The sequence below is a fragment of the Colobus angolensis genome, unplaced genomic scaffold, assembly GCF_000951035.1.
Source record: "Colobus angolensis palliatus isolate OR3802 unplaced genomic scaffold, Cang.pa_1.0 Scaffold278, whole genome shotgun sequence".
NCBI lineage: Eukaryota > Metazoa > Chordata > Mammalia > Primates > Cercopithecidae > Colobus > Colobus angolensis.
The window spans coordinates 924,182-950,772 of NW_012116021.1; the positions used below are offsets into that span (position 1 = coordinate 924,182).

At 41.1% G+C, this 26,591-nt stretch overlaps 1 protein-coding gene across 2 annotated transcripts in view; it reads right to left on the reverse strand.

Moving 5' to 3' along the window:
• Positions 1-26,591, reverse strand: part of WDR93 (WD repeat domain 93) — a 51,516-nt gene that overhangs the window by 15,745 nt on the left and 9,180 nt on the right. For both annotated transcript variants that reach the window (XM_011948307.1, XM_011948306.1), the window contains exons 2-9: positions 25,823-26,167; positions 24,399-24,591; positions 21,836-21,900; positions 15,345-15,423; positions 12,462-12,577; positions 10,568-10,606; positions 5,520-5,604; positions 281-452 (exon numbers count right to left, since the gene is read on the reverse strand). In XM_011948307.1, coding sequence (XP_011803697.1) covers positions 281-452; positions 5,520-5,604; positions 10,568-10,606; positions 12,462-12,577; positions 15,345-15,423; positions 21,836-21,900; positions 24,399-24,591; positions 25,823-26,125 — 1,052 coding nt within the window. In that variant the 5' untranslated portion in view covers positions 26,126-26,167. The remainder of the gene's footprint in view (positions 1-280; positions 453-5,519; positions 5,605-10,567; positions 10,607-12,461; positions 12,578-15,344; positions 15,424-21,835; positions 21,901-24,398; positions 24,592-25,822; positions 26,168-26,591) is intronic.

A 26,591-nucleotide genomic window follows, 5' to 3' on the forward strand; every position in this document is an offset into this window, starting at 1 on the left:
GATGTTCTCTGAAAATTCTCCCAAACCAGAAAGAACTTATTTATTTTAGAGATAAGGTCTCAACATGTGGCCCAGGCTGGTCTCAGATTCAGGGGCTCAAATGATCCTCCTGCCTCAGCCTCCCAAAGTGTTGGGATTACTGGTGTGAACCACTGTGCCCAGCCCCAGAAAGAGCTTTTAGATCTCAGATTAATTCAGGTCCTTGGGTTGATTCCTGTATGTGCCAAGACAGCAGAAGCCTGGGGAGGTTCCCTGGCTTTGCCAGGATTAGGGGTCTCACCTGAGTGGCTCCTCCTCCCACTCCCCATCTAGGTACTTCTTGTAGGAAGCTTGGAAGATCTCAGCTTGCTGCTCCCACTGACTGTCCTTGATGAAATGATTCTGCCCGGAGCCCAGTCCGTAGCAGTCCTTGATCTTTGCAAAGACTTCCAGTGGGCTTTTGAATGGGGTGCCTAGGTTGAAAATATACAGAATTAGTCAAGCCATCTGACTTCCCCTTTCCTGATTTTCCCCTACTTCCTCTACATTTCCCAGTTTCCTGCAGAACCCCTTATCCTCAGAAACCATTCTTGCTCTGCAATTGGTCTGTATTCAGTCTTCTCCCAGCCTCTCCTGTACTCCACCAGCTTACAGAGCCCAGGCAGAGAGCAGCTGCTGTCCTCCTTCTTCTATATCTTCATCCCAACATCATTCTCTCTGCTTTTGGATTACAGAATATTTGCAAAGGCCGGGGTGTGGGGGGTGGTGGGGCAGGGAAATGTTCACAATGCCACTAGAGACTTTAAATCACTGTCCCTGTCTCCCCAGCTGATGAAAGCCCCAAATCTGCCAGTTACCATCACTTTTCAGCCACTGCTGAAGACTCACATAATTAGGCAGTCTCAGGCTCTTCTTATGCCAACACTTACCCAATTCCTTCCTTCAAAAACATCTTTCTCATCAGTCACTTTTCTTACTATTTCTCTTCCCAATAACCTTTCATTTCCTTCTTTTTCATGGGTTCCTAAATCCACAGTAAAACTGGCTGACTTGTTTTCTGGATTTGCACCCTGAGTTTCAGAATTCTGTTCACTTTGGAAGGTGCCTGGGTCCCTCAAGTTGCCCAGGAGATTCCACAGTGCCCTTGACTGCTTCCTCAGAGACAACTGCAAAACTTTCTAGAGGGAGACACTTGTTTTATAAACACATAGTATCATATGATACACTAGTTCTCAAAAGATGATGCCAGGTCAGCAATGACAGAGTCACTTGGGAACTTGTTAAAAATACAGATTCTCAGGGCCCACCCCAGACCTACTGGAATAGAAGAAGCTCTGTGGTGGGGCCCAGCAATCTGGGTTGTTTTTTGAGATGGGGGTTGTGCTATATTGCCCAGGCTAGGCTTGAACTCCTTGGTTCAAGCAATCCTCCCACCTCAGCTTCTTGAGTAGCTGGCACTATAGGCAAACGATCTGTGTTTTAATGAGTTCTCCAAATGAGTCTGATGCAGCTAAAGTTTGAGAATTGCTATTATAAATTATACCCCTTATATTTTCACTTACTAAAATATTTTGGATATTATTTCATATTAGTACTATAGATCCTCTTCATTGTTGTTTATTTTTAGTTATTAAACCTTTTTCTTATTGTGAAGTGTAACATACATTCAGAAAAGAGCATAAAATATATACCTTAATATACCTTAATGAGTCATTATAAAGCAAACCTCTGGTATCATCTATTCAGGTCAAGAAATAGAACATCGGCCGGGTGCGGTGGCTCATGCTTGTAATCCTAGCACTTTGGAAGGCCAAGGCAGGAGGATCGCTTGAGCCCTGGAGTTTGAGACCAGCCAGGCAACATGGTAAAATCCTATCTCTACAAAAAATACAAAAATTAGCCAGGCCTGATGGCATGTGCCTGTAGTCCCAGCTACTTGGGAGGCTGAGGTGAGAGGATTGCTTGGGAAGCAGAGGTCACAGTGAGTCGAGACTGTACCACTACACTCCAGCCTGGGGGACAGAGGGAGACCCTGTCTCAAAAAAAAAAAAAAGAAAAAGAAAAAAGAAATAGAATATAGAATATTGAAATATAGAAATAGAATATTGCCATCTCACTAGAAGCTTCCCAGGGGCCCCTTTCTAATCACAATTCTCTGGGAAGAGTGGCAACCACTCTCTTGACTTTTATGGTAGCCACTTCATTGCATTTATTTATGCTTTTATCACCTAAACATGCATCCTCAAATGAAACCTCAAACTATGAAACCATAGTTTCATTTTGCCTGATTCTAAACTGTACATAAAGGGAACCATGCAGTGTTAACTCTATAGCTGCCCTCTTTTGCTCAACATTGTTCACGAGATTTATCCATTTTGCTGTGTGTAGCTGCAGTTTGTTCATTTTTTGTTGCTGTATAGTATTCCATTGAATAAATATAGTACAATTTATCTGTTCTACTACTGATGAACATTTAGTTGTTTTGTGTTTGGGGCTATTCAAAATCATGTCGCTATTACCATTCATGCACATGTTTCCTGGAACACGCTTGCTTGCAAATCTATGGGTACATTCTAGAAGTAGAGTGACTAACTCAAGCTGGCTTGCTTAGGAGTTTCCTAGTTTTAGCACTGAAAAATCTCACATCCCAGGAAACCCCTCAGTCGGGCAAACAGGTATGGTTTGTCACCCTATCACCTAGCAGTGCAAATACTGTGTCATAGGATACAAATTATTGTCAACTTTACTAGATAATACCAAACCATTTTCCAAAGTGGTTGTACCAGTTTTCATTGCTAAATGCAATGTATGGGAGTACTGATTGTTCCACATCCTCACCATCACTTGGTGTGGTCAGTCTTTTTAATTTTACCCATCCTAGTGAATGTGTTGTGCTACTTCACTGTGATTTTAGTTTGCACTTCCCTGTAGACTAATGATGGTAAGCACCTTTTCATGTTTATTGGCTATTTAAATAATCTTTTTTTGTGTGTGAATAGCCTGTGCAATACTCTTGCCTGTTTTGTACTGGATTATCTCTCTTTTTCTTAAGAATCTGTAGTAATTCTTCATATATTCTGGACATGAACCATTAGTGGGTTTTATGTGTTTTGCAAATTACTTCTACCTATCTATGTGACTTGATGATCTTTCATCCTCTTAATGATGTCTTTGAATGATTTGAAATTCCTAATTTTAATGTAGCCAAATTTATTCAATGTTTTAGAATTGTAAGTATTTTTTGTGTCTTATTTGAAAAGTCTTTCTCTACCCAGAGGTGATAAAGGTATTGTTTATATTATTTTCTTTTTCTTTTTTTTGAGACAGCATCTCGCTCACTGTGTCACCCAGGCAGGAGTGCAATGGTGCAATTTCAGCTCACTGTAACCTCTGCCTCCCAGGTTCAAGCAATTCTCCCGCTTTAGCCTCCCAAGTAGCTGGGACTACAGGCACATGCCACCATGCCTAGCTAATTTTTGTATTTTGATTTTTGTGGAGATGGGGTTTCTACATGTTGCCCAGGATGGTTTCAAACTTCTGAGCTCAAAAGCAATCTGCCTGCCTCAGCCTCCCAAAGTGCTGGGACTACAGGTGCATGCCATCACGCTCAGCTAATTTTTTTTTTTTTTTGGTATTTCTAGTACAGGCGGGGTTTTGCCATGTTGGCCACACTTGTCTTGAACTCCTAGCTTCAAGTGATCCACTTGCCTTGACCTCCCAAAGTGCTGGGATTACAGACATAAGCCACTGCACCGGGCCTAAAGGCTATATTATTTTCTAAAAGCTTTACTGCTTTGCCTCTCATATATTTAGTTCTACAGTGCTTCTGGAATTTAGTTTTGTGTATGGCATGAGGCAGGGGTTAAGTTTGATTTTTGTCTCCATATAAACCACCATCACCACTTATTGAAATGTCCACACTTTCTCCAGTGCTCTGTAGTGCTGCCTCTGTAATGCATCAAGTGTCCATTTATGCCTGGGTCTATTTTTGTCTCTATATCCTGTTTCATTCACCTATTTTTCCTCCATTTTTCTATCTGCTATTTCTATCTATCTATATTTCTATATTTCATCTATATTTCTATTATTCACTTATCTATTTTTTATCTTAATAACTGCAGTTTTATAATAAATATTGATAGAGCAAGTTTGACCACCATATACTTTTACAAGAGAAAATTGTCTATTCTCCGCCTTTTTCATTTCCCTTTTTGGGGGGTTGTTCTTGATTTTGAACCAGGGTCTTGTTCTGTCACCCAGGCTGGAGTGTAGTGGTGTGATCATAGCTCACTGCAGCCTCAACCTCCTAGGCTCAAGTGATCCTCCTGCTTTGGCCTCTCAAAGTGCTAGGGTTACAGGCCTAAGCCACCACACTTGGCCTCTCATTTGTTTTTTTAATGGTTGCAAAGTATTCTTTTGTATGACTGTACCCGATTTTATTTTATTTATTTATTTATGGTGGGGTTTCACTCCCATCTCCCAGACTGGAGTGCAATGGCACAATCTCACCTCACTGCAACCTCTGCTTCCTGGGCTCAAGTGATTCTCCTGCCTTAGCCTCCCAAGTAGTTGGGACTACAGGTGCATGCCACTCTGCCTAATTTTTGTATTTTTTGTGGAAGTGGGGTTTTGCCATGTTCCCCAAGCTGGTCTTGAACTCCTGAGCTCAAGCAGTCTGCCCACCTTGGCCTCGTAAAGTGCTAGGATTATAGGCATGAGCCACTGTGCACTGCGCAGATTTTATTTAACCAATTATTCACCTCTGTGCATAATGCTACAGTGAACATTGTTCTTCTTCTTTTTTTTAATCCTAACTACTAGTCCACCAGGGTGAACATTCTTATAGATATGTCTTTGTGATCTTGTGTGAATGCTGAGAGGATATCCTCTGTATTCGCTGCCTACAATAGCTAGCGTCTCTACTCCACTTGACCAAGTCCCATTCTTTGAAACTTTGCCCAAATGTCCCTTTCTTTGATAAAACCTTTGCTTACTCCCTAGCAAGTCAGTCACTTCTTACCCTGAGTTTTCACAGTCCCTGATGGTCCCCACTGCTGTACTCATCACATCCTACTATGGTGGTTTCTTGTCATTCTCCCTTAGCAGACTATCAGCTTCTAGAGTGCGGGAGAGGAGAGGTGTTTTACTCATCTTTGTGCTTGGTGCCTTATGGGCATTCAGCAAATAATAATGAATAAATTAACACAGGAATGTAGGAATGAATGTATTACAACTAGCAGTCAAATGAATTAGCACAGAAATGTAGGAATAAATGAACACATCCTGGCAATTCAGAAAAGACACCTTTCTTTCCTGACCTTCCAATTCTGTTAGTTAACTGTATGTAATACAAATGCATTTACTTACATTTTTTGTTTTTACATCTCAGAGCTTATGAGTTTAAAAAAAATTTCCTCTTCATAACTATGTTTATAATTTTGATACTGTTGCTAATAAATTGAAAAGATAAGACATGTGGAGAAAGGAGGAAAGAACAGATAAATCAATGGCAAAAGGAGAGAGATTTGAATCACACTTACCTGTAACAGCCTTAGGTGGTTTGATCTTCATTATGTAAACTGGAAGACTCAATTTAATATCTCCTTTAAAACAAGCATTCGTATCCTAAAATAAGGAAACAGCATAGTTAATAAGCCAAGAGAATAGAGGAAATAGAATAATTAAAAACACTAATTTTAAAAGAAAGTGGAAAAGGAGGGGAAAAAGAAGAAAAAGAGATAGGACAAATAGAAAGTAAATAGCAATATTGTAAAAGTAAATAGCAAGACTGTAGATTTAAACCCAAACACGTAAATAATCACATTAAGGCCGGGCGCGGTGGCTCAAGCCTGTAATCCCAGCACTTTGAGAGGCCGAGATGGGCGGATCACGGGGTCAGGAGATCAAGACCACCCTGGCTAACACGGTGAAACCCCGTCTCTACTAAAAAAATAAATACAAAAAACTAGCCGGGCGAGGTGGCGGGCGCCTGTAGTCCCAGCTACTTAGGAGACTGAGGCAGGAGAATGGCATAAACCCGGGAGGCGGAGCTTGCAGTGAGCTGAGATCTGGCCACTGCACTCCAGCCTGGGCGACAGAGCGAGACTCCGTCTCAAAACAAAACAAAACAAAACAAAAAAAATAATAATCACATTAAATGCATATGGTCTAAATAACCCCAATTAAAAGGCAGAGATTGTCAGACTCTATAAAAAGGCTAGACCCTTGGTGACACACACTTGTAGTCCCAGCTACTCTGGAGGCTGAAGTGGGAAGAACGCTTGAGGCCAGGAGTTTGAGGTGGCAATGTGCTATGATTGTGCCTGTGAATAGCCACTGCATTCCAGCCTGAGCAATATAGCGAGACTCCATCTTTGAAACAATTTTTTAGAAAGGGCAAGACCCAACTATATGAGGTCAAAAAGAAACATCTGGCTAATTTTTTTTTTTTTTTTTTTAGACAGGATCTTGCTCTGTCACCCAAGCTGGAGTATAATGGAACAATCACAGCTCACTGCAGCATCGACCTTCTGAGCTTAAGCAATCCTCCCACCTCAGCCTCTGAATAGCTGGGATCACAGGTGTGCACTACCACACCCGGCTAATTTAGTTTTGCAGAGACGAGGTCTCGCCATGCTGCTCGGGATGATCTTGAACTCCTGGGCTCATGTGATCCTCCTGCTTCTGCCTCCCAAAGTAATGGGATTACAAGTGTGAGCCACCACACGTGGCCAAGAAATTCATTTTATGAAACACTATCTGAAACCATGGGGAAAAAGAAGAAACTCGTTATATTAAACATAATGACACAAATATGTATAAGAACAAAAGTACAGAAAAAGACATATCTTGCTCAAATGAATCAAAAGAAAGCTCGGGTGGCCATATTAGTATGTGACATAGAAGAATTCTGAACAAAGAATATCAGGAATCAAAGGGTCAGTAAATAATGACAAAACAACCAATTCATCCGAAGATAAAACATTCCAAATTGTTAAACATCTAATTACAAAGCTTCAAAATACATGAAGCAAAAATCTGTAAAAGTGAAAGAAGAAAAATATAAATCTACAATCTTAGAAACTCCTTTTTCAATAAGTACAGAATAAGTAAACAGAAAAGCAGTAAGAATATAGTAAGGGTATAAAAGGAAAAACAGGAAGGAGATAGAAGACTTGAATAGCCTAACCAATAACAGCTTTATTGGTCTTGAAACATCCTTTTCAAGTGCATATAAACATTTACCAAGATAATCAACATTGTGGGAATACAACAAATCTAAATAAACTTAAAATAATTCAAATATATAAAGTATGTTTTTGGATCACAATTGATTTTCTTATCACAATGGATTTTATGAGAAGCCCATAAAAAAAAGCTATCTGTAACATTTCCAATATTTGGACACTAAATAACATACTTCTAAAAATCTACTAGTCGGCTGGGAGCAGTGGCTCACGCCTATAATCCCAGCACTTTGGGAGGCCAAGGTGGGCAGATCACAAGGTCAGGAGTTCAAGACCAGCTTGGCCAAGATGGTGAGACCCCATCTCTACTAAAAATACAAAAATTAGCCATGCGTGGTGGCAGGCACCTGTAATCCCAGCTACTCAGGAAGCTGAGGCAGAGAATTGCTTGAACCTGGGAGACGGAGGTTGCAGTGAGCCAAGATCGCCCCAGTGCACTCCAGCCTGGGCGACAGAGTGATATTCCATCTTGGAGAAAAAAAAAAAAAAGAAAGAAAGAAAAGAGAAAAAAGAAAGAAATTAGAAGAGGAAACTAAACCCAAAGTGAGCAGAACAAAGGAAATAATAAAAACAAACTGGAAATCAGTGAGATAGAAAACAGAAAAACAATAGGGAAAAATATAGGAAACTAAAATCTTGTTCTTCTGAGAAGATGAATAAAATGGACAAACCTTTAGCCAAATTGATTAAGAAAAAAAGAGAGAAGACACAAATTATCAATATCAGGAATGAGAAGGATGACATCACAATAGATTTTAAAGACAATGAAGGGATAATAATGGAATGTTATGAACCACTTTAAGCCAATAAATTTGACAACTTAGACAAAATGGACAAATTACTCAAAAGACACAAGGTACAAAAGCTTGCTCAAGAAGAAATAGGTAACCTGAATAGTGCTTTATCTATTAAAGAGGTTGAATTTGTAGTTCCACAAAGAAAGCTCCAAGACTAGATGGACACATTAGTAAAGTCTACTTAAAATTTAAGAAGAAATAATGCCCCGACTGGGCAACATATTTTTCTATAAAAAATTTTAAAAATTAGACAAGCATGGTGGCACACAACTGTAGTCTTAGCTATTTGGAAAGCTGAGGTGGGAGGATTGCTTGAGCCCAGAAGGTTGAGGCTGCAGTGAGCCATGATCATGCCATTGCATTCCAGCCTGAGGGACAGAGTGAGCCCCTGTTTCAAAATGAAAAAAGAAGAAGAAAAGAAAAAAATGTACAAACAAATTGATGAGTAAAAAAATGCAAGTTTATAAGAAAATATACACAGTATGATGCCACTTATGTAGAAAAAATTCCATGAAGCGAACTATATTTTTCAAAATAAATATAAGAATGTAAACATACACTAAAGATCTAGAAACACATCAACTGGGGCCGGGCACGGTGGCCCACGCCTGTAATCCCAGCACTTTGGGAGGCTGAGGCGGGTGGATCACCTGAGGTCAGGAGTTTGAGACCAGCCTGACCAACATAGTGAAACCCTGTCTCTACTAAAAATACAAAAAACAAAACACACACACACACACACACACACACACATCAAGCTAATAATGGTGATTACCTCTGGAGAGGGCTGTTTATCTGAATTCCTGGACTTTTCTAAGAGTGATACATTCATCTATTATTTGTATAATGTGAAATATAATGTAACTATTTTTATTTTTATTATTTTTTGTGAGACAGGGTCTTGCTCTGTCGCCCAGCTAGAATGCAGTGGTGCAATCTCGACTCACTGCAGCCTCCACTCCAGGGCTCAAGCCATCCACCCACCTCAGTCTTTTGAGTAGCTGGGACCACAGCCATGTGCCACCACATCTGGCTAATTTTTTTTTTTTTTTTTTTAGACAGCTGTCTCCCAGCATGGAGTATAGTGGTGTGATCTTGGCTCACTGCAACCTCCGCCTCCCAGGTTCAAGCGATGCTCCTGCCTCAGCCTCCTGAGTAGCTGGGATTACAGGCACACACCACCACGTCCAGCTAATTTTTATATTTTTAGTAGGGATGGGGTTTCACCATGTTGGTCAGGCCGGTCTTGAACTCTTGACCTCGTGATCCGCCTGCCTTGGCCTCCCAAAGTGCTGGGATTACAGGCATGAGGCACCCTGCCCGGCCATTTTTTGTATTTTTTGTAGAGGCAAGGTTTCGCCACGTTGCCCAGGCTGGTCTCAAATTCCTGAACTCAAGAGATGCTCCTGCCTTAGGCTCCCGAAGTGTTGGAATTACAGACATGAGCCACCCCGCCTGGCCTAATGTAACTTTAAAAGGGAAAAAAGAAAGGGCTCTAGCGAGAGACTTCCATTTCAGAAGTTCACTACTACTCTACTGACATGCCTGAGTCCTCCAAGAGCCATGCCTTCTGAAGACATGGTGTGTTCCTGGTCTCAGAGGAAGAGCCAGGAAGCTCCAGGAAACCTGCTCTGTTCTCTAAGGTATTCCAAAACAAACACAAAATCCCCAAGTCACTCAGCTTGATGAATCGGGCTGTTATTTTGGTAGGGGCAAATCCAGGATTCATGAGACGCTTTTTTAAGAAAGACAGAACTATAAACACAAAATGCCCATAGCCACTGTAATTCCATCTAATATGGGGGAAATTGTGACAGAGGAAATCTAGAGTGAAGACGTAGTGGTATTAAGTGATTACAGTTAAAATATGTTACCTTTGCTAATTTTACAAAAATGTATAACCATATGCACACATTGCTAGGGCCCCTTCCAGGAGCCCAAGTGAGGGGCCCTGAAATTTAAGCTCCCTTAACTTCAGGTAAACCCACATCTGGCCAAATGACTTGGGTCAACTATTCTCAGGGTCGGGAGGTCATCTTCAATGAATATGAGGCATAAGATTAAGTCACTGAGAATTGAAAATAGTGCCCAGGTGGAACATTTTACTAGCATATTTGACATTTAAGGTAAATTTCAAGTAAAAATAAAAATCTTGGGCCCAGTGTGGTGACTCATGCCTGTAATCCCAGCACTTAGGGAGGCTGAGGCAGGCGGATCACCTGAGGTCGGGAGTTCAAGACCAGCCTGACCAACATGAAGAAATCCCATCTCTACTAAAAATCCAAAATTAGCCAGGCGTGGTGGTGCATGCCTGTAATCCTAGCTACTCGGGAGGCTGAGGCAGGAGAATCGCTTGAACCTGGGAGGGAGAGGTGGCAATGAGCCAAGGTCGTGCCATTGCACTTCAGCCTGGGCAATAAGAGCAACGAGAATGAAACTCCGTCTCAAAAAAAAAAAAAAAGAAAAAAAAGAATTAATAATTTTTTTAAAATCTCTAAAATGCAAACTTAAGTCTCTCTGGAGATTTTCTTTAAAGTTTCTTACCATTTCTAACTGATCTGCAGAAATGAGACCAAGGGTGTTCTGAGGAGAAAAATGAGAAATTAATTCACAATAGGTTTGATGTATGTTTACCATCCCCTTTAATCTTCTGGCATGCTCTCTCTTTCCCTCAATTACTCTTGTGAGTGAATTCATGCAATAGATATAGAGGGCCAGTATTTGTGTGGACCTCTGGCCTGCAGAAATTCAACACATGATCCCTATTTTCCAGGATTTTAAAAAGTAGTTGGGGAAATAGGAAATAGTTAATAATAAGAGGAAATCTGAATGAATAGAGTTGAGGAGATCAGTCAGAACACCATTACAAGAATCTAAATTGAGGCAAATATTTCTGATTGGCAAAACATAACAGTGATGTTGAGAATTACATTTAAGTAACTCTAAATATAATTCATAGTAAAAGAACTACCACTGTAACTGGCATTCATTGGCTGCTTCTTGGTGTATGAAAAAGAAGTGAATTATGGTGAGAAACCACCCTATTCAAGGTGCTTTTCCTATTTGGATAACAAATTAGTCCAAACAAAAATATATCTTTTGAGCACCAAGTATGATACTACGGAATTTGTTGATAAAAAGCAAAAGGTATGGTCTTAACAATCTAGAAATTTATTATCCATTGAAGACAAGAGGATTTTCATGTATAACAAGATAACTAAAAATCTAGGTAGTAGGTGAGAGGTGTCAAAAAATGGGTACAAATAATAACATTCTATAATAGCTTAGAGGAGGAAGATCTCTGGGCTAGTAACTTTCCCAGGGACATAGGACTACACTCCATTATGAAGACATTCACTGAGGAGAAAGGCATTTATTCAAAGCCACTTGAGCTCAGCAGTGAATGTAACTCTCAATCTTGGTCTCCTACATTAATAATTTCACTAATTAATTTAGCACCCAATACAATGTGTTTTAAAGGGGTGCTCAGTTAATATCAATATATTCATGTTGGTGGTTTAAAAGTAAAAATAATAAGCATACACTGTATAGATAAGCAAATTAAGTCTTAATATTTACTGAGTAACTACATTTTAAAAACACAGCAAGTACAGGCCGGGTGCGGTGGCTTACGCCTGTAATCCCAGCACTTTGGGAGGCTGAGGTGGGCGGATCACAAGGTCAGGAGATCGAAACCATCCTGGCTAACACAGTGAAACCCCGTCTCTACTAAAAATACAAAAAAATTAGCCAGGCATGGTGGTGTGCACCTGTAGTTCCAGCTACTCAGGAGGCTGAGGCAGGAGAATTGCTTGAACTCAGGAGGTGGAGGTTGCAGTGAGCAGAGATCGCATCACTGCACTCTAGCCTGGGTAACAGAGCGAGACTCAAAAAACAAAATGAAAAACAAAAACAGAAACAAAAAAACAGCACAAGGCCCAGGCATCATATATAAATAAACTGAAATGGTAGACTTTCTACTTTCTAAGGATAATAGAAAAAATATATATATATTTCTGTATATTGAGAACAACCTTTTTATATCATAGTCTGGAAAATTTAATGGAATTTGAGGCATGAAAAGATTATTTCAGCCAGGAGGGAAAAAAGATTACCAGTGAAGCAGAAGTCAGAACAAAAGACCCTCCTTCCAGGACAAAAGACCCTCCTTCCAGAGAAATGCCTGGGAGTGGTCTCAGTGGAGAGGCAACTCCTAGACTAGAGAGATACTGAGATTCCCACTACTGAAGACACCTTTACTTTTTAATATCTTATTTTAACCAAAGGAAACTGACTTGGCAGACAGGAGCCAATATTCCTGTTGTCCTCTCTATAATAGCTCAGAGGCCTCATTCATCATAAATTTCCAAGGACTTGGGCTAGATGTGGGTCAGGGGTAGGGAGAAACATATCGGCTGGAAGCAGAGATATTTCCTACCAGTTGCAGCTGTCTGACTTTTTTCTTTGGATTTGAAGTGAGTTGGGGGTTCTCTACTTTCTTGAGCCAAGTCTCCTTGGGCAATTTATACACATCCAGCCAAATATCTCCGGCTCCTGCATTGGGAAACCAGAGAACCATTGAGCAACTGTAAGACAGCCACAAGTTTCCTCTGAAAAATGGCCTGTTTTCTTCTCAGAACTGCTGGGAAAGAGACCAGCCACTTCCGTAGCAGGCAACTTTGACACACTGAAGGAGAAGTAGTTCTGCAATGGTTATTGCAAGTCCTCATGCCCCACATAACTTTCCCATGGAGAGTTATCCTCTCAACCCACCATCACCTATCTAAGGGAAGCAGGGGCTTCTCACACTAACAGCACTCATGCAACATGATGTTTTAACCAAATTGCTCTGCCTAGCCCCTATGTTTTCTATGTTGCGAATGGTAAATTCCATTGACATTAAAAAAATATGGGGTCGGGCATCGTGGCTCATGCCTGTAATCTCAGCACTTTGGGGGTCCGAGGTGGGCGGATCACCCACAGTCAGGAGTTTGAGATCAGCCTGGCCAACACGGTGAAATCCCATTTCTACTAAAAATACAAAAATTAGCCAGGCGTGGTGATGTGTGCACCTGTAATCCCAGCTACTCAGGAGGCTGAGGCAGAAGAATTGCTTGAACCCAGTGGATTCTGACCCTTCCAATGTCAGGTATTTAAGGAAGATATGCATTTTATTTACTTATTATTATTATTATTATTATTATTGTTATTTTGAGAAGGAGTCTTGCTCTGTCACCCAGGCTGGAGTGCAGTGGCATGATCTCAGCTCACTGCAACCTCTGCCTCCCAGGTTCAAGCGATTCTCCTGCCTCATCCTGTGAAGCAGCTGAGATTACAGGTGCCTGCCAGCATGCCCGGCTAATTTTTATATTTTTAGTAGAGACAGGGTTTCACCATGTTGGCCAGGCTGGTCTCAAACTCCTGACCTGAGGTGATCTGCCCGCCTCGGCCTTCGAATGCTAGGATTACAGACATGAGCCACCACACTTGGCCAAGGATATGCATTTTATAATGCTTTATGTATTCAAGGAAACTTTTGCACCATCTGTACTGGTTTCCTGAGGCTGTCATAACAAAGGACCACAAACTGGGCAGCTTAAAACAATAGATATTTATTCCCTCAGAGTCCTGGAGGTCAGAAGTCTGAAATTAAGGTGATCAGAAGATTACTTTTTAAGAAAAAATTTAGCCAGGATCCCATACCGTGGGAGAACAAACTTTCCCAGGTTAACATCTCCTCAAATATTGGTCAGAAGAATTCTTTAGGTACATCTTTCCCAATTCTAACCCTTCCTCAGACACACTGCTGTCAGTTACTGATTCTGTATGTGCTGCCTTCCTCCCTAGACAGGTAAAACTAAAGGCAAAATGTCAGTGGATGTGATCGCTTCAGCAGCACATATACTAAAGCTGGAATGATACAGAGATGATTAGCATGGCCCCTCTGCAAGGATGACACACAAATTCATGAAGCATTTCTTTTTTTTTCTTTTTCTTTTTTTTTTTTTTTTGAGACAGAGTTTCACTCTGTTGCCCAGGCTGGAGTGCAGTGGCCCGATCTCGGCTCACTGCAAGCTCCGCCTCCCGGGTCAAGCGGTTCTTCTGTCTCAGCCTCCCCAGTAGCTGGGATTACAGGTCCCCACCACCACGTCCAGGTAATTGTATTTTTAGTAGAGATGGGGCTTCACCATGTTGGTCAGGTTGGTCTTGAACTCCTGACCTCAGGTGATCCGCCCGCCTCTGCTACCCAAAGTGCTGAGATTATAAGCGTGAGCCACCACATCCAGTCCAGGAGGTGGTACTTCTTTTTTTTTTTGAGACGGAGTCTTGCTCTGTCACCCAGGCTGGAGTGCAATGGCGCAATCTCAGCTCACTGCAATCTCTGCCTCCCAGATTCAAGCGATTCTCCTTTCTCAGCTCCCTGAGTAGCTGGGATTACAGGTGTGCACCACCATGCCCGGCTAATTTTTGTATTATTATATTTTTTTAGTAGAGACGGGGTTTCACCACGTTGGTCAGGCTGGTCTCGAACTCCTGACCTCGTGATCCGCCTGCCTTGGCCTCCCAAAATGCTCCTTGCCCGGCCAGGAGGTGGTATTTCTATCATTTCCCCTTGAGTGTGGTCTGGACCTAGTGACTTGCTCCTTACAGAGGATACGGAGGGAAAAACAGTAGCTCTACAGTGGAGAAACCTGGTGGACACCACTGCAAGTGATCAAGGTTAATATCAGAAGTAGTGAGTCACGCTGCTATAATGTATCCCTTGATATGATGCAATGAGAAAAGCAGGTCACCTCTGTTGTATCTTCCCCCAAATCCTTAACCCCAGTTGAATCATGAGAAAAATATCAGACAAGCTGAAATTGAGGGATATTCTACCAAATACCTGACTGGTACTTTTTAAAAATGTTAAGGCCTTGAAAAATGAGGAAAGGCCAAGAAATCATCCCAGACAGGAGGAGACTAAGGAGACACAATGACTAAATATAATATGGTATCCCAGATTCAACTGTGGAGCAAAAAAAAAAAAAAAAAAAAAGATTAGTGGAAAAACTAGTGAAATTTAAAACAAATTCTGTAGTTAAGAGTTAATTAATAGTACTGTACCAATGTCATTTGCTTAGTTTTGACAAATGTGGTGTGGCCATGTTGAACATTAATACTAGAGAAGCTGGGTGAAGGGCATAAAGGAACTCTGTAATTTCTTTGCAACTCTTCTTTAAATTGAAAATAATTTCTAAATAAAAGGTTTGGAGGGACAAAAGCAATCATTTGGAAGAGATTGAAAATCTGAACCTTAACAGTCTTTGGTTAATCTTGCCTTGTAGGAGGAAGGCTGCAAAGTCCCCTCCTTGAGAGACCTCCATCTTTATACAGGTAGTTTGCTTGCTGGTATCATCCTGAAAACAAAAGAGATGTTGATAGAGTAGGCATAGCCTGCCAACAGAGAATGTATATCAGGGCTCTCTGTGGTTTGCACCCAGGAGCAGAGATCCTTTTAGAGCTTGGGACATGAAAAGATGCTTCAAACTGCTTCATACTTCCCATTTTTGTACAGGAATTGGACAAGATGGTATGTAAAGAAGTAGAACTCACTTTTCTATGTAAGGTTTTTGAACTTATTTCCTGGTCTCTTAAATACTCCTGGTGACTTCTGGCATACTATTGGATCTCCTGGTCAGGTGTGCAAACCCTAAAGCCTATACTGGCATCCAATTATTCAACTGAATTGAAATAAATTCTACATGACACTGAAAAATCTGGTAGTTGCTGGACAAAAGACTCTATCTAGACTATGGTAAAGACTGAATGTAACGCTAGTATGAAACCTGCTCAAATTGTGGATAAGGTCAGAGAGGCTCAATGTGAATGGTTATGCTTTTTTTTTTTTAATTTTTAAAAATTTTAGGAGAGATGGAGTCTCACTTTGTTGCCCAGGCTGGTCTTGAACTCCTGGCTTGCAAGTGATCTTCCCAAGTTGGCCTCTGAAAGTGCTGGGATTATAGGAGCATGAGTCACCATGCCCAGACTAATGTATCTCCTAAGTCTCTTAATTTATATTAGCTCCCTTGTTTGTTTTTCTGTTTGCCATTTATTTGTTGAAGAAACCATGTCATTTGCCCTATGGAATTTTTCACATTGTGAACTGAACTGATTGCATCTCCATGGTTCCTGTATTTCCTGTAAACTGATAATCAGATCTACAACTTTGATTAGGTTTAGGTTCAATGTTTTGGGAAGAACATTCCACAGGTGCACTGTGTCCTTCCTACTGCATCATATCAGGAGGCCCATAATAGCTGGTTGTCTCTCTTTTAGTAATGTTAAGGTTGACAATTGAGAACAGTTATCATCCTGACTCCTTTATTACAAACTTCCCCATCAGCCATTGGTGGTTATTGCCTAGACCATTCTTTGTAATAGGGAACAAGAGTAGGATACCTCAGTTCTATCATTCCTTCTGCATTTGTTAGAATTCTTCTATAAGGAAGATCTTTCCATCATCAACTATTTGGTTGCCTTGAAATTTGGTTGCCCATATGAAAAAGTCAGGATAAAAGCTTGATTCTTTCCCTTATCAGTTTTCAGAATACTGAGTTTGTGCCCTCACAACTTCCAAAGGTGATAATAAAGTATTTAAAATATATGATTATGAATTAATGGATTTTAAACATTTTTGTGTGTTTTAATCCACCAACAGTACTTTTTTTGTAATGTCGCTGATAATTTGAATATCATAGTTATGCTGGTCTCATAAAATGAGTTGTGGGACATTCCTAGTATTTTTTTTTCTTAGGAGAGTTTATTTAAAGATAAAATTTAAATATAGGTAAAGGCACAGGTATTAAATGCATAACTTGATGAGTTTTGACAAACTTATACATCCATGTAACTAATACCCAGTCAAGGTATAGGACATTACCATTATCCTAGAAAGTTACCTTATGCCTGTTTGAGCCAATTACACTTCCATATGCAACCAATGTTCTGCTTTCCATCACTAACACAGATAAATTTCGCCTGTTCTTAAGTTTCATATAATTAGAATGTACTCTTTTGTGTCTGGCTTCTGTCATTCAACTTGATGTTTCTGAGTTTCATCTGCTGCGTTGTTTTTAATCATCAGTTGTTTATTATTTATTATTGCTGATTAGTGTTCCATTGACTTAGTCTATGGATTTTTATTTGTTCTCTGATTATGTTTTTTTGTTTTTGTTTTTGTTTTGAGATGGAGTCTCGCTCTGTCATCCAGGCTGGAGTGCAGTGGTGCAATCTCAGCTCACTGCAATCTCTGCCTCCCGGGTTCAAGCAATTCTCCTGTCTCAGACTCCCAAGTAGCTGGGACTACAGGTGTGTGCCACTACACCTGGCTAAGTTTTTGTATTTTTAGTAGAGATGGGGTTTCACTGTGTTAGCCAGGATGGTCTTGTTCTCCTAACCTCATGATCTGCCCACCTCAGCCTTCCAAAGTACTGGGATTACAGGCATGAGCCACTGTACCTGGCCTTGATTATGTTATTATTATTATTATTACAAATACAGCTGGTATGAACATCTTGTACAAATCTTTTTGTGAACAAATGTTTTCATTTCTTTTGGGTAAATTCCTAACAATGGGCTTGATATATCACAGGTTTAATTTTGTAAGAAACTACCTCACCTGTAATCTCAGCACTTTGGGAGGTCAAGGTGGGAGGACTGCTTGGGTCCAGGAGTTCGAGACCAGTCTGGGCAACGTGGCGAAACCCTGTCTCCTTTTGTAAATGTCAGTTTAAGTCTTTTGCCTATTTTTTATTGGATCTTTTTATTATTGATTTGGAGTTCTTTGTATATTCTGGATACAACTACATTAAAGGATATAGAAATATATATAAAGGATATATATATAAAACGATATTTTCTCCTAGTCTGTGGCTTGTTTTTATATTTTCTTATTATATTTATTATTATTATTATTATTTAAGGCCTTTATTAGCAGTTTGTAGTTTGGCGTTTGGCTTTTTATAAACCAGATGCTGCACTGATAATGCAATTAGTTCTGGTTATCTGGTTAACAGGCAATCAATCAATCAATCAATCACCCCCACCCTGCCCAGCCTCAGGAGCCAAGGCATTCTCAGCTGGTGGATCCCTTGCTTTTGTCTCTGCCACATTGGGGTTTAGGATTTCATGGACACCAACATCTGTAACTGAAGTTGCAGTTGCTGACCTTGTGTCTCATCTTGGTTTTCCTTCTCCTCTTCATTGCTGACCTCTCTAAGCTGTCTTTGGTGAGAAGGGGCCCTGGAGAATTGTGGTCTAGGATTGTGTCACTGGTCCACCTTGTTCTCCTGCACCCTGGTTGTCAGCCCCTCCATCACTTCTCCCTGCAAAGGATGGCTGCAATACTGTGGGCACCTGGTTGTCACAGCCACAATAGTGGTGCACCACAATAACATGGGTACCCACAGGGTCACCATAAGCTAGAAACCCATGCCTGGGCCAGCTGTTGAGCCTGGCCTTCAGGAACACTCTCTGACCCTTGGTCCTTTCCCCACTCTCACTATTCTGATAATTCAGCTAGTGAGTGAGTGGAGGACTGGCCCTATGATGCAGACAGCATTCATAATGGTTAGTCTGCTGCAGATCTACTGCCTTGCATGGGAATGCAATTAGGGCCTGTAATATTTGCGACCTCCATACCCTTCAATAACCTCAAACTCCATCTACTACACTGGGAAAGCACTTCCTGGGGTTATTCTTCTATGACTGTCGGCTGTCCAAATACATCTCCTGGATGTCCTTTCTGTTGATGAAACCATATCCATTCCTGACATTGAATTATTTGTTTCTGAAATTTTCACTGCAATGATCCTCTTGTCCTAGCCACCCTAGCAACTACTTTTTGTGGTACGGATGTGGGCACTGCTGAGGACTGGCAGCTGCTGGGTCTCAGCCTCCTTGCTCAGGGTTGTGGTGATGATGACTGGGGCCAGCTGCGACAGCTGTAGCTCCTCCAGGGTGTGACTGTCACTAGGCCAGGTGGAGGTGGGGCTGTTCAGGGCTCTCTGGGGTCTGCTCTCTGCTCCTGCTACTGACTGAATTCTAATAGCATCTTTTGATGAGTAGAAATTTAAAATTTTTTAACAGCTTTATTAGAGGTGTCATGACATAACAGCATGTTTTAAGTGCACAATTAGATAAGTTTTGACATATATGTACCTCTTGAAACGAACACCACAGTCAAGACAGTGAACATATCCATCACCTCCAAATGTTTCTTCCTGCCTCTGTGTTGTATTGCCCCAGGCAACAACAGATCTGTTTTCCATCACTAGATTAGTTTGCATTTTCTACAGTTTTATAAAAATGGAACCATACAGTTATGTATTTTTTATCTGATTTCTTTCACTTAACATAATTATTTTGAAATTTATACGTGTTGTTATATGCATTAATAGTTCACTCCCTTTTATTGAATAGTATATCCCATTGTATGGATACACCACAATTACTTATCCATTCACTTGTTGATGGACATTTGGATGGTTTCCAGTTTTTGGATATTACAAATAAAGCTGCTATGAACATTCATGTACAAACCTTGGTATGGGCATACACTTTCATTTCTCCTGGGTAAATACTTAGGAGTGGAATGGCTGGATCACATGGTAAGTACATGTTTAACTTTTGAAGGAACTGCCAAAGTGGTTGTACTATTATACTTTACCACCAGCAGTGCATAGGAAGAGTTCCAATTGTTGCATATCTTTGCTAACACTTGGTATGGTGAGTGTTTTTATTTATTTTTTATTTTCCTTTTTTTTCATTTTTATTTTTTCTTTTGTTATTTTTTTATTTGTGTGTGTGTGTGTGTCTGTGTCTGTGTGTGTGTGTGTCTGTGTGTTTTGAAACAGACTTGCTCTGTCACCCAGGCTGGAGTGTAGCGGCACAATCTCAGCTCACTTCAACCTCTGGCTCCCAGGTTCAAGTGATTCTCGTGTCTCAGCCTCCTGAGCTGGGATATAGATGCCTGCCACCATGCTCAACTAAGTTTTGTATTTTTAGTAGCGATGGGGTTTCACCATGTTGGCCAGGGTGGTCTCAAACTCCTGACCTTAAGAGATCCACCTGCCTGCCTCCCAAAGTGCTGGGATTAAAGGCATGAGCCAACGTGCCTGACCTATTTTTGGTGAGTGTTTTTAATTTGAGGATTCTAATACATGTGTAATTATATCTCATTGTGATTTTAATTTCCACCTCCCTAATGACTAATGATCTTGAGCATCTTATTTGCCTTCCATATATCTTCTTTGGTGAATTATTTTCAAATCCTTTGTCCATTAAAAAAAAAAGTTACATCGTTTCCTTGTTTTGAGAGTTCTTTATATAGTCCGGTTACAAGTCCCTTATCATATATGTCATTTTCAATGAATTCTCCCCATCTATGGGTTGTATTTTCATTCTGTTAACAATATATTTTACAGAAGTTTTAAATTTTGATAAAGTCCAGTTTATCTTTCTTCTATGGATCATGCTTTTGGTATTGTGGCTAAAATATATTTACCTAACCCAGGATCACTTTCTCGTATGTTTCAGTCTAGAAGTTTTATAGTTTTAGGTTTTACATACAGGTATATGATCCATTTTGAGTTACTTTTTGTATATGGTGTGAGGAATGAAGTCCAATATTAATATTTTCTTTTATGATTAGTGCTTTTCATGGTCCTAAGAAATCTCTGCCTGCCCCAAGGTGGCAAAAAAAAAATTCCTCTCTTTTTTTTTTTTTCCAAGAAGAAATGTTTTTAGCCTTTACATTTAGATCTAAAATCCCTATCAAATTAATTTTTATGTATAGTGTGAAACAGAGTTGAGGTTCATTTTTCCATATTTGCTCTTCCAGTGTTTTAGCATTATTTGCTGAAAATACTTTCTTTTGGCCCCCACTGAATTGCCTTGGTGCCCATCAATAGTATTTCTTAGAAGATAAAATATAATAAAAAGTCTACTATGACTCACACCTGTAATCCCAGTACTTTGGGAGGCTGAGGCAGGAGGATCACCTGAGGCTAGGAGTTCATGACCAGGCTGGGCAACAACATGGCAAGACCCTGTCTCTATTTAAGAAAAAAAAAAACATACTCTGAGCAACACCCTCTCTTTTGGGAATTCACGGATTTAAAAAATAATTTCTGAAAACTTACAGTATTGTAGGCAATGATCTGGGAAAAGGGGATTCGAAAGGTAAATAAGACAGGTCCTCTTCCTTCTGGAGAAGCAGTCGTATGAACAAATTAGGGTAGAGGGTGTGGGAAACACTGTGGTAGAAATTGTGTTCTCTTTGTCAGTGGCACAAAGCAGGAAGAGATCAGCTCCTCTTGGGTATATAAGGGAAAGTATCTTAGAGGAGATATTTGAGCTGGTCTTGAAGAATCGGGGAAATTTTGGTGGGGAGAAAAGGCAGGCAGGCAGATGAGGAGAGCATTTGAAGCAGAAGGAACAGCATGGGCAAGGGATGGGGAATGTGAAACAGCCTAGGACATTTAGGGACTTTTAAGTACTTATTAGATATGTTGGTCTGATTCTCAAAAGAAAAATCTGGAGTTCCTTTGCTAATTTTCTTTTCTTGACAACAGGGTAACTAAATCCAAGGAATTTACCATGTACCCTTTGATGGTGGGGGATCTTTTAACTGGATATTTTGGAGGAAGCTCTCTGGCCAAGGAAGTCTCTCTTTCTAATCTAGGCCAGCTATCATTGATACCATATTAAAAGTAAACTTAATTTGCTACAGCTTTTGGCCCAGCTAAGGGTGAAAGAATAGGAACTCACCACTTCATTGATGGCTTTGACTAGGTAAAGACCTTCCTTATAAAAATAAAAGAGTCTAACGATACCTGAAACAGAAAAATAAGTAAGAATGTAAGACAGACAATTGAGCTGAAGAGGAATTGGAATTTTTTATATTTGACTTTGTGAACTTACCATGAGCTTGCTCATTCTTAGGCCTCCTTCCCAGCCCCTCCACTGCCTATGCTGCTCTTGGTCTCCCTGTCTTCCTCCACCCCTCACTTGAAATGTTCAGGTTGCTTTCCTTCCTTGGGTCCTCTCCACCTACCCCAACTCCACCGGCATCTCCCAGACGTCTCCTGTAAGACATGGGCTACATCCATCCACTTGTTGACTCCTATCTGTCTGAGCGTACCATCCCTTACTGCTTCACACCATTATCCAACTGTTTGCTGCAAATGTACTGTATTCTGCTTGAGAATTCATGGATTCTTTGAGGGAAAGGATCATAGCTCACTGTTTGATGTGTCTTGCCTCTCAATCCCAACAAGCTCCTCATGCAGTTAATTTTGTTGAATTAATAAGTAAATATGTTAATCTAATTCCCATTTAACCTAATGGCTCCAGTATACAAACATCACCCATCATGACTTCTTACTTCTTTCTTGAGGTGCCTCCCACATACTTATGACTTGCCTTTCTACACTATAATATAACCTTGTAAAGGCATCTGGCCCACTATAGGTGAACATCTAACTCAACCCAATACAGATTCATGGGATATCGGATTCATGCCAACAAACGTGCTAGGGACATGAAGACAGTCTACCTTCAGATTCATCATATTGAGGGCTACACAGACTTGAAATCAACTAGTATAATGTAGTGTGACAAATGTGATCCTATCTTTACATCAAACTCCTTCTGAGTATCAACATTCCCACAGAGATATATCCCTAGATGCCTCAAGTCTGCACATGTTCAAAAGGAATTCTTCAACTCACAGAACCCTGAAATCTTATTTTCCCATAACTGTTATCAAGAAATGGCATCATAATCCACCCAGTTATCTAAGGCACAAAGGGGGAGGCATTCTTCTTCACTGCCCCCCAGCATACTTTCCCACTACTTGACCCATATGCATATTCCATCACTCCCTAAGTTTCTCCATTAAATATTCCTTTCATTTTTTAATGAAAAGAATGAAAGGCTAGAGGGAGCCTAGCTTTTGGGGGGCAACCAAGAGTAACAGCTCACCTATCTAGGACACTGTCTTTTTATTTTGAATTAATTTTAAACTTACAAAAAGGTTGCAAAAATAGTAGAGTTTCTTTGTATCCCTTGTCTTGTTTCCTCTAATGTTAACATCTTATATAACCACAGTACACTTTTTCTTTGTTTTTTTTTGGAGCTGGAGTCTTATTTTGTCACCCAGGGTGGAGTGCAATGGTGCAATCTCAGCTCACTGGAACCTCCGCCTCCTAAGTTCAAGCGATTCTCCTGCCTCAGCCTCCTGAGTAGCTGGGATTACAGGCACCCACCACCATGCCCGGCTAATTTTTTTTTTTTTTTTTTTGTATTTTTAGTAGAGACAGGGTTTCACCATGTTGGCCAGGCTGGTGTCAAACTCCTGACCACAAGTGATCCACCTGCCTAGGCTTCCAAAAATGCTGGGATTACAGGCATGAGCCACTGCGCCTGGCCTTCCTTTTCATTTTAACAGCCCCTGCCTTAGTTCTGCTGTTCAGAATTTTCTCTCCTCAATGACTACAAAAGTTTTTCTGCCTCTCATTTTGCCTTTTTCAAACTCCTGCCAGAGTGCCCTTCTTAAATGCCAGTCTGGTTAGGTCACTTTCCTGCAGAAAGTTCTTCAGTGTACCTGTGCTGGTTGAGCAGAGCCTGATGTCTAGAGAGATGCATGCCTTCACAGATGATCTCCAAGTGAGCAGGCACTTTCCACTCTGCCTGCCACAATATGACACAGCCACCTCACTCACTTCCAGCCAATGCTGACATCTGCCTTCTCATCCTCCACAAAGCAGGAAAGCTCTTCATATCCACAGGTAACAGTCTGTTTCACCCAAACATAAGGACAGGCTAGAGGGAGTCTAGCTTTTGGGGGGCAACCAAGAGTAACAGCTCACCTATCTAGGACACTGTCTACAGTTTTCCATACCATACTCCCCATGGAGGCCTCGTTCATCCTCAGGCTGAGGGAAAAAGAGCAAGCTCTGGTTTGTATGAGAGGACTGCTGACTGCTGGAAGGGTGTGGACTCCAAGACCATACTGCCTGGTTTGAAGCCTGACTTTCCATGTTACCTCAAGTAAGTTATTTAACTTCCATAAGTCAGCTGCCTCTTCTGAACAGGAATAAAAAATTGTACTTCCCCTCTAGGGCTGCCGTGAGGATTAAATGGGCTAGCACATGTGGAATGGTAGAACAGTACCTGACCCACCATACCTGTTCTGTACGTATAGTTACTATTACATGACCAGGGAGAAGTCTCCATGCCTGGCCCCACCCATACCTCGAAAGGAGATTAAACTGAGAACAGTCTACAGGTACCTGTAAACTAGGCTAAAAAGAAAGATGAAGAACAATACCCATTTCATCCACAGGAGCAATAAGTATTTCATTCCCCAAATCTGTGGCCCAGATGGAAGTGACATCAACCTTAAGCTTCTCCCATGCATATATTTGTTTAGCATTATACAGATTATAAATTGTGAATCCTTTGGCTCCTCCAATAAACACATAGTCTTGGGAAACAGCCATACAATTTGGCATTTTGTTGAGCTGGGAAAACAAGGAAAAATATTATTTTCAGTTGTCACAGTCTTCAAATAATATGAGTTAGCTTTCAGAGACAGTCAGGGCCCTTCCTAGATAATAATAACATTTCCTGGCCGGGCGTGGTGGCTCAAGCCTGTAATCCCAGCACTTTGGGAGGCCAAGGTGGGCAGATCACATGAGGTCAAGAGTTTGAGACCAGCCTGGCCAACATGGTGAAACCCCATCTCTACTAAAAATACAAAAATTATCTGGGTATGGTGGCATATCCCTGTAATCCCAGCTACTTGGGAGGCTGAGGTAGGAGAACGCTTGAACCTGGGAGGCGGAGGTTACAGTGAGCCAAGATCACGCCATTGTGCTCCAGCCTGGGCAACAAGAGCAAAACTCTGTCTCAAAAAAAAAAAAACCCCGATAAAACAACATTCCCAAACATAGTGCTCATCTAAAACTCTTGCCTAAGCATCAAGAAATTCATAGTATTTCACTGTTAGGGCAAAGAGAACAGAGAAAACAAGGGAGTTGAGAATAAATGCATATTCACAACACTAGGCATGACCACAGGCCCTGTACTTTATTCAGCTAGTGCACTGTGGGAAGAATGGTAGCCAAGGCACTGGCAGATCCTCAGCCATCCAGCAAGAGAGTAGATTAATACATTAAGAAGATTTTTCGGCCGGGCGCGGTGGCTCAAGCCTGTAATCCCAGCACTTTGGGAGGCCGAGACGGGCGGATCACAAGGTCAGGAAATCGAGACCGTCCTGGCTAACATGGTGAAACCCTGTCTCTACTAAAAAATACAAAAAAACTAGCCGGGCAAGGTGGCGGGCGCCTGTAGTCCCAGCTACTCGGGAGCCTGAGGCAGGAGAATGGCGTAAACCTGGGAGGCGGAGCTTGCAGTGAGCTGAGATCAGGCCACTGCACTCCAGCCTGGGCAACAGAGCAAGACTCCGTTTCCCAAAAAAAAAAAAAAAAAAAAAAAAAAAAAAAAAAAAGATTTTTCAGTAACAACCACTGAATATAAAAGAATAATATTCAATTAACCAGAATGCCCCATATTTCCCCCAGGCAATTACCAGATCATTTTAATCAACATCAGCATGCTTCTAATCTTTCAAAAATGCACTGACTTACTGAATGCAGCTTTCTGGTAGGAATTCCTTCCTGGATCAGGGGCTTTCATTTATTAACACTCAACTGAGAAACAGGGGCTCCTGGTCAACTGCTTACTCCATACCTGGATTTCTCCAAGTGGAGGGAAGACGGTGGGCTGGATCTGGCTGCTCTCAGCTTCCCTCAATGCGTTCCTTTCTTCAATAATTTCCCAAGACTGGTCAAACAGAAGGTTCACCAGCTTGTTGATCATTCGATAAGGCTGAGGCAAGGAATCCAGCTCCTCATTTGGATCCACGAGGACATGATCCTCTTCATCCTCTTTAGGCCAGTCCTTCTCTGTTGGGGGTGGCACCTCCAATGGTCCCTTTCGTGTACCAATGGGGTGCCTTATCTTCTGGGTCTGACTTCCTCTGGGGAATGACATCACAGAAGGCAGCACTGGGAATCTCTACGAAACTCTGAAAAGCTGATAAGAGAAGTAAACAAAGGAATTCTGGAAAAAAAGGAAACAATGAGAAGATAGCACACCATCCTTTTCTAGCACAATAGCCAATAGGGACTGTTTATTCCACAGACTGGTATTTTCCTTAATTACCAGAGGACTATTACCACATTATTAGGATATGCTCTTCATATTAGTAAGGACATTAGAGGAGGCAGGTATTTTCCAGGCCAACCCTAGATGATGTGTACTAAGAAGGAAAGAGGAATTTGATACCCTTGTTGATAGGAGGGCAGATGTCTTTCTGTCCCAAATACAATTCACCCTCTCTCCTACAACTTATGCTTTCTCCTCATTCCTTTCTCTCTGCAGATGGCTGTGCCCAAGCCAGGTGGGCAGTGAGCCACAATTCTCCTCCCTTTCTTTCCTTCACCCCCAATCAGATGCA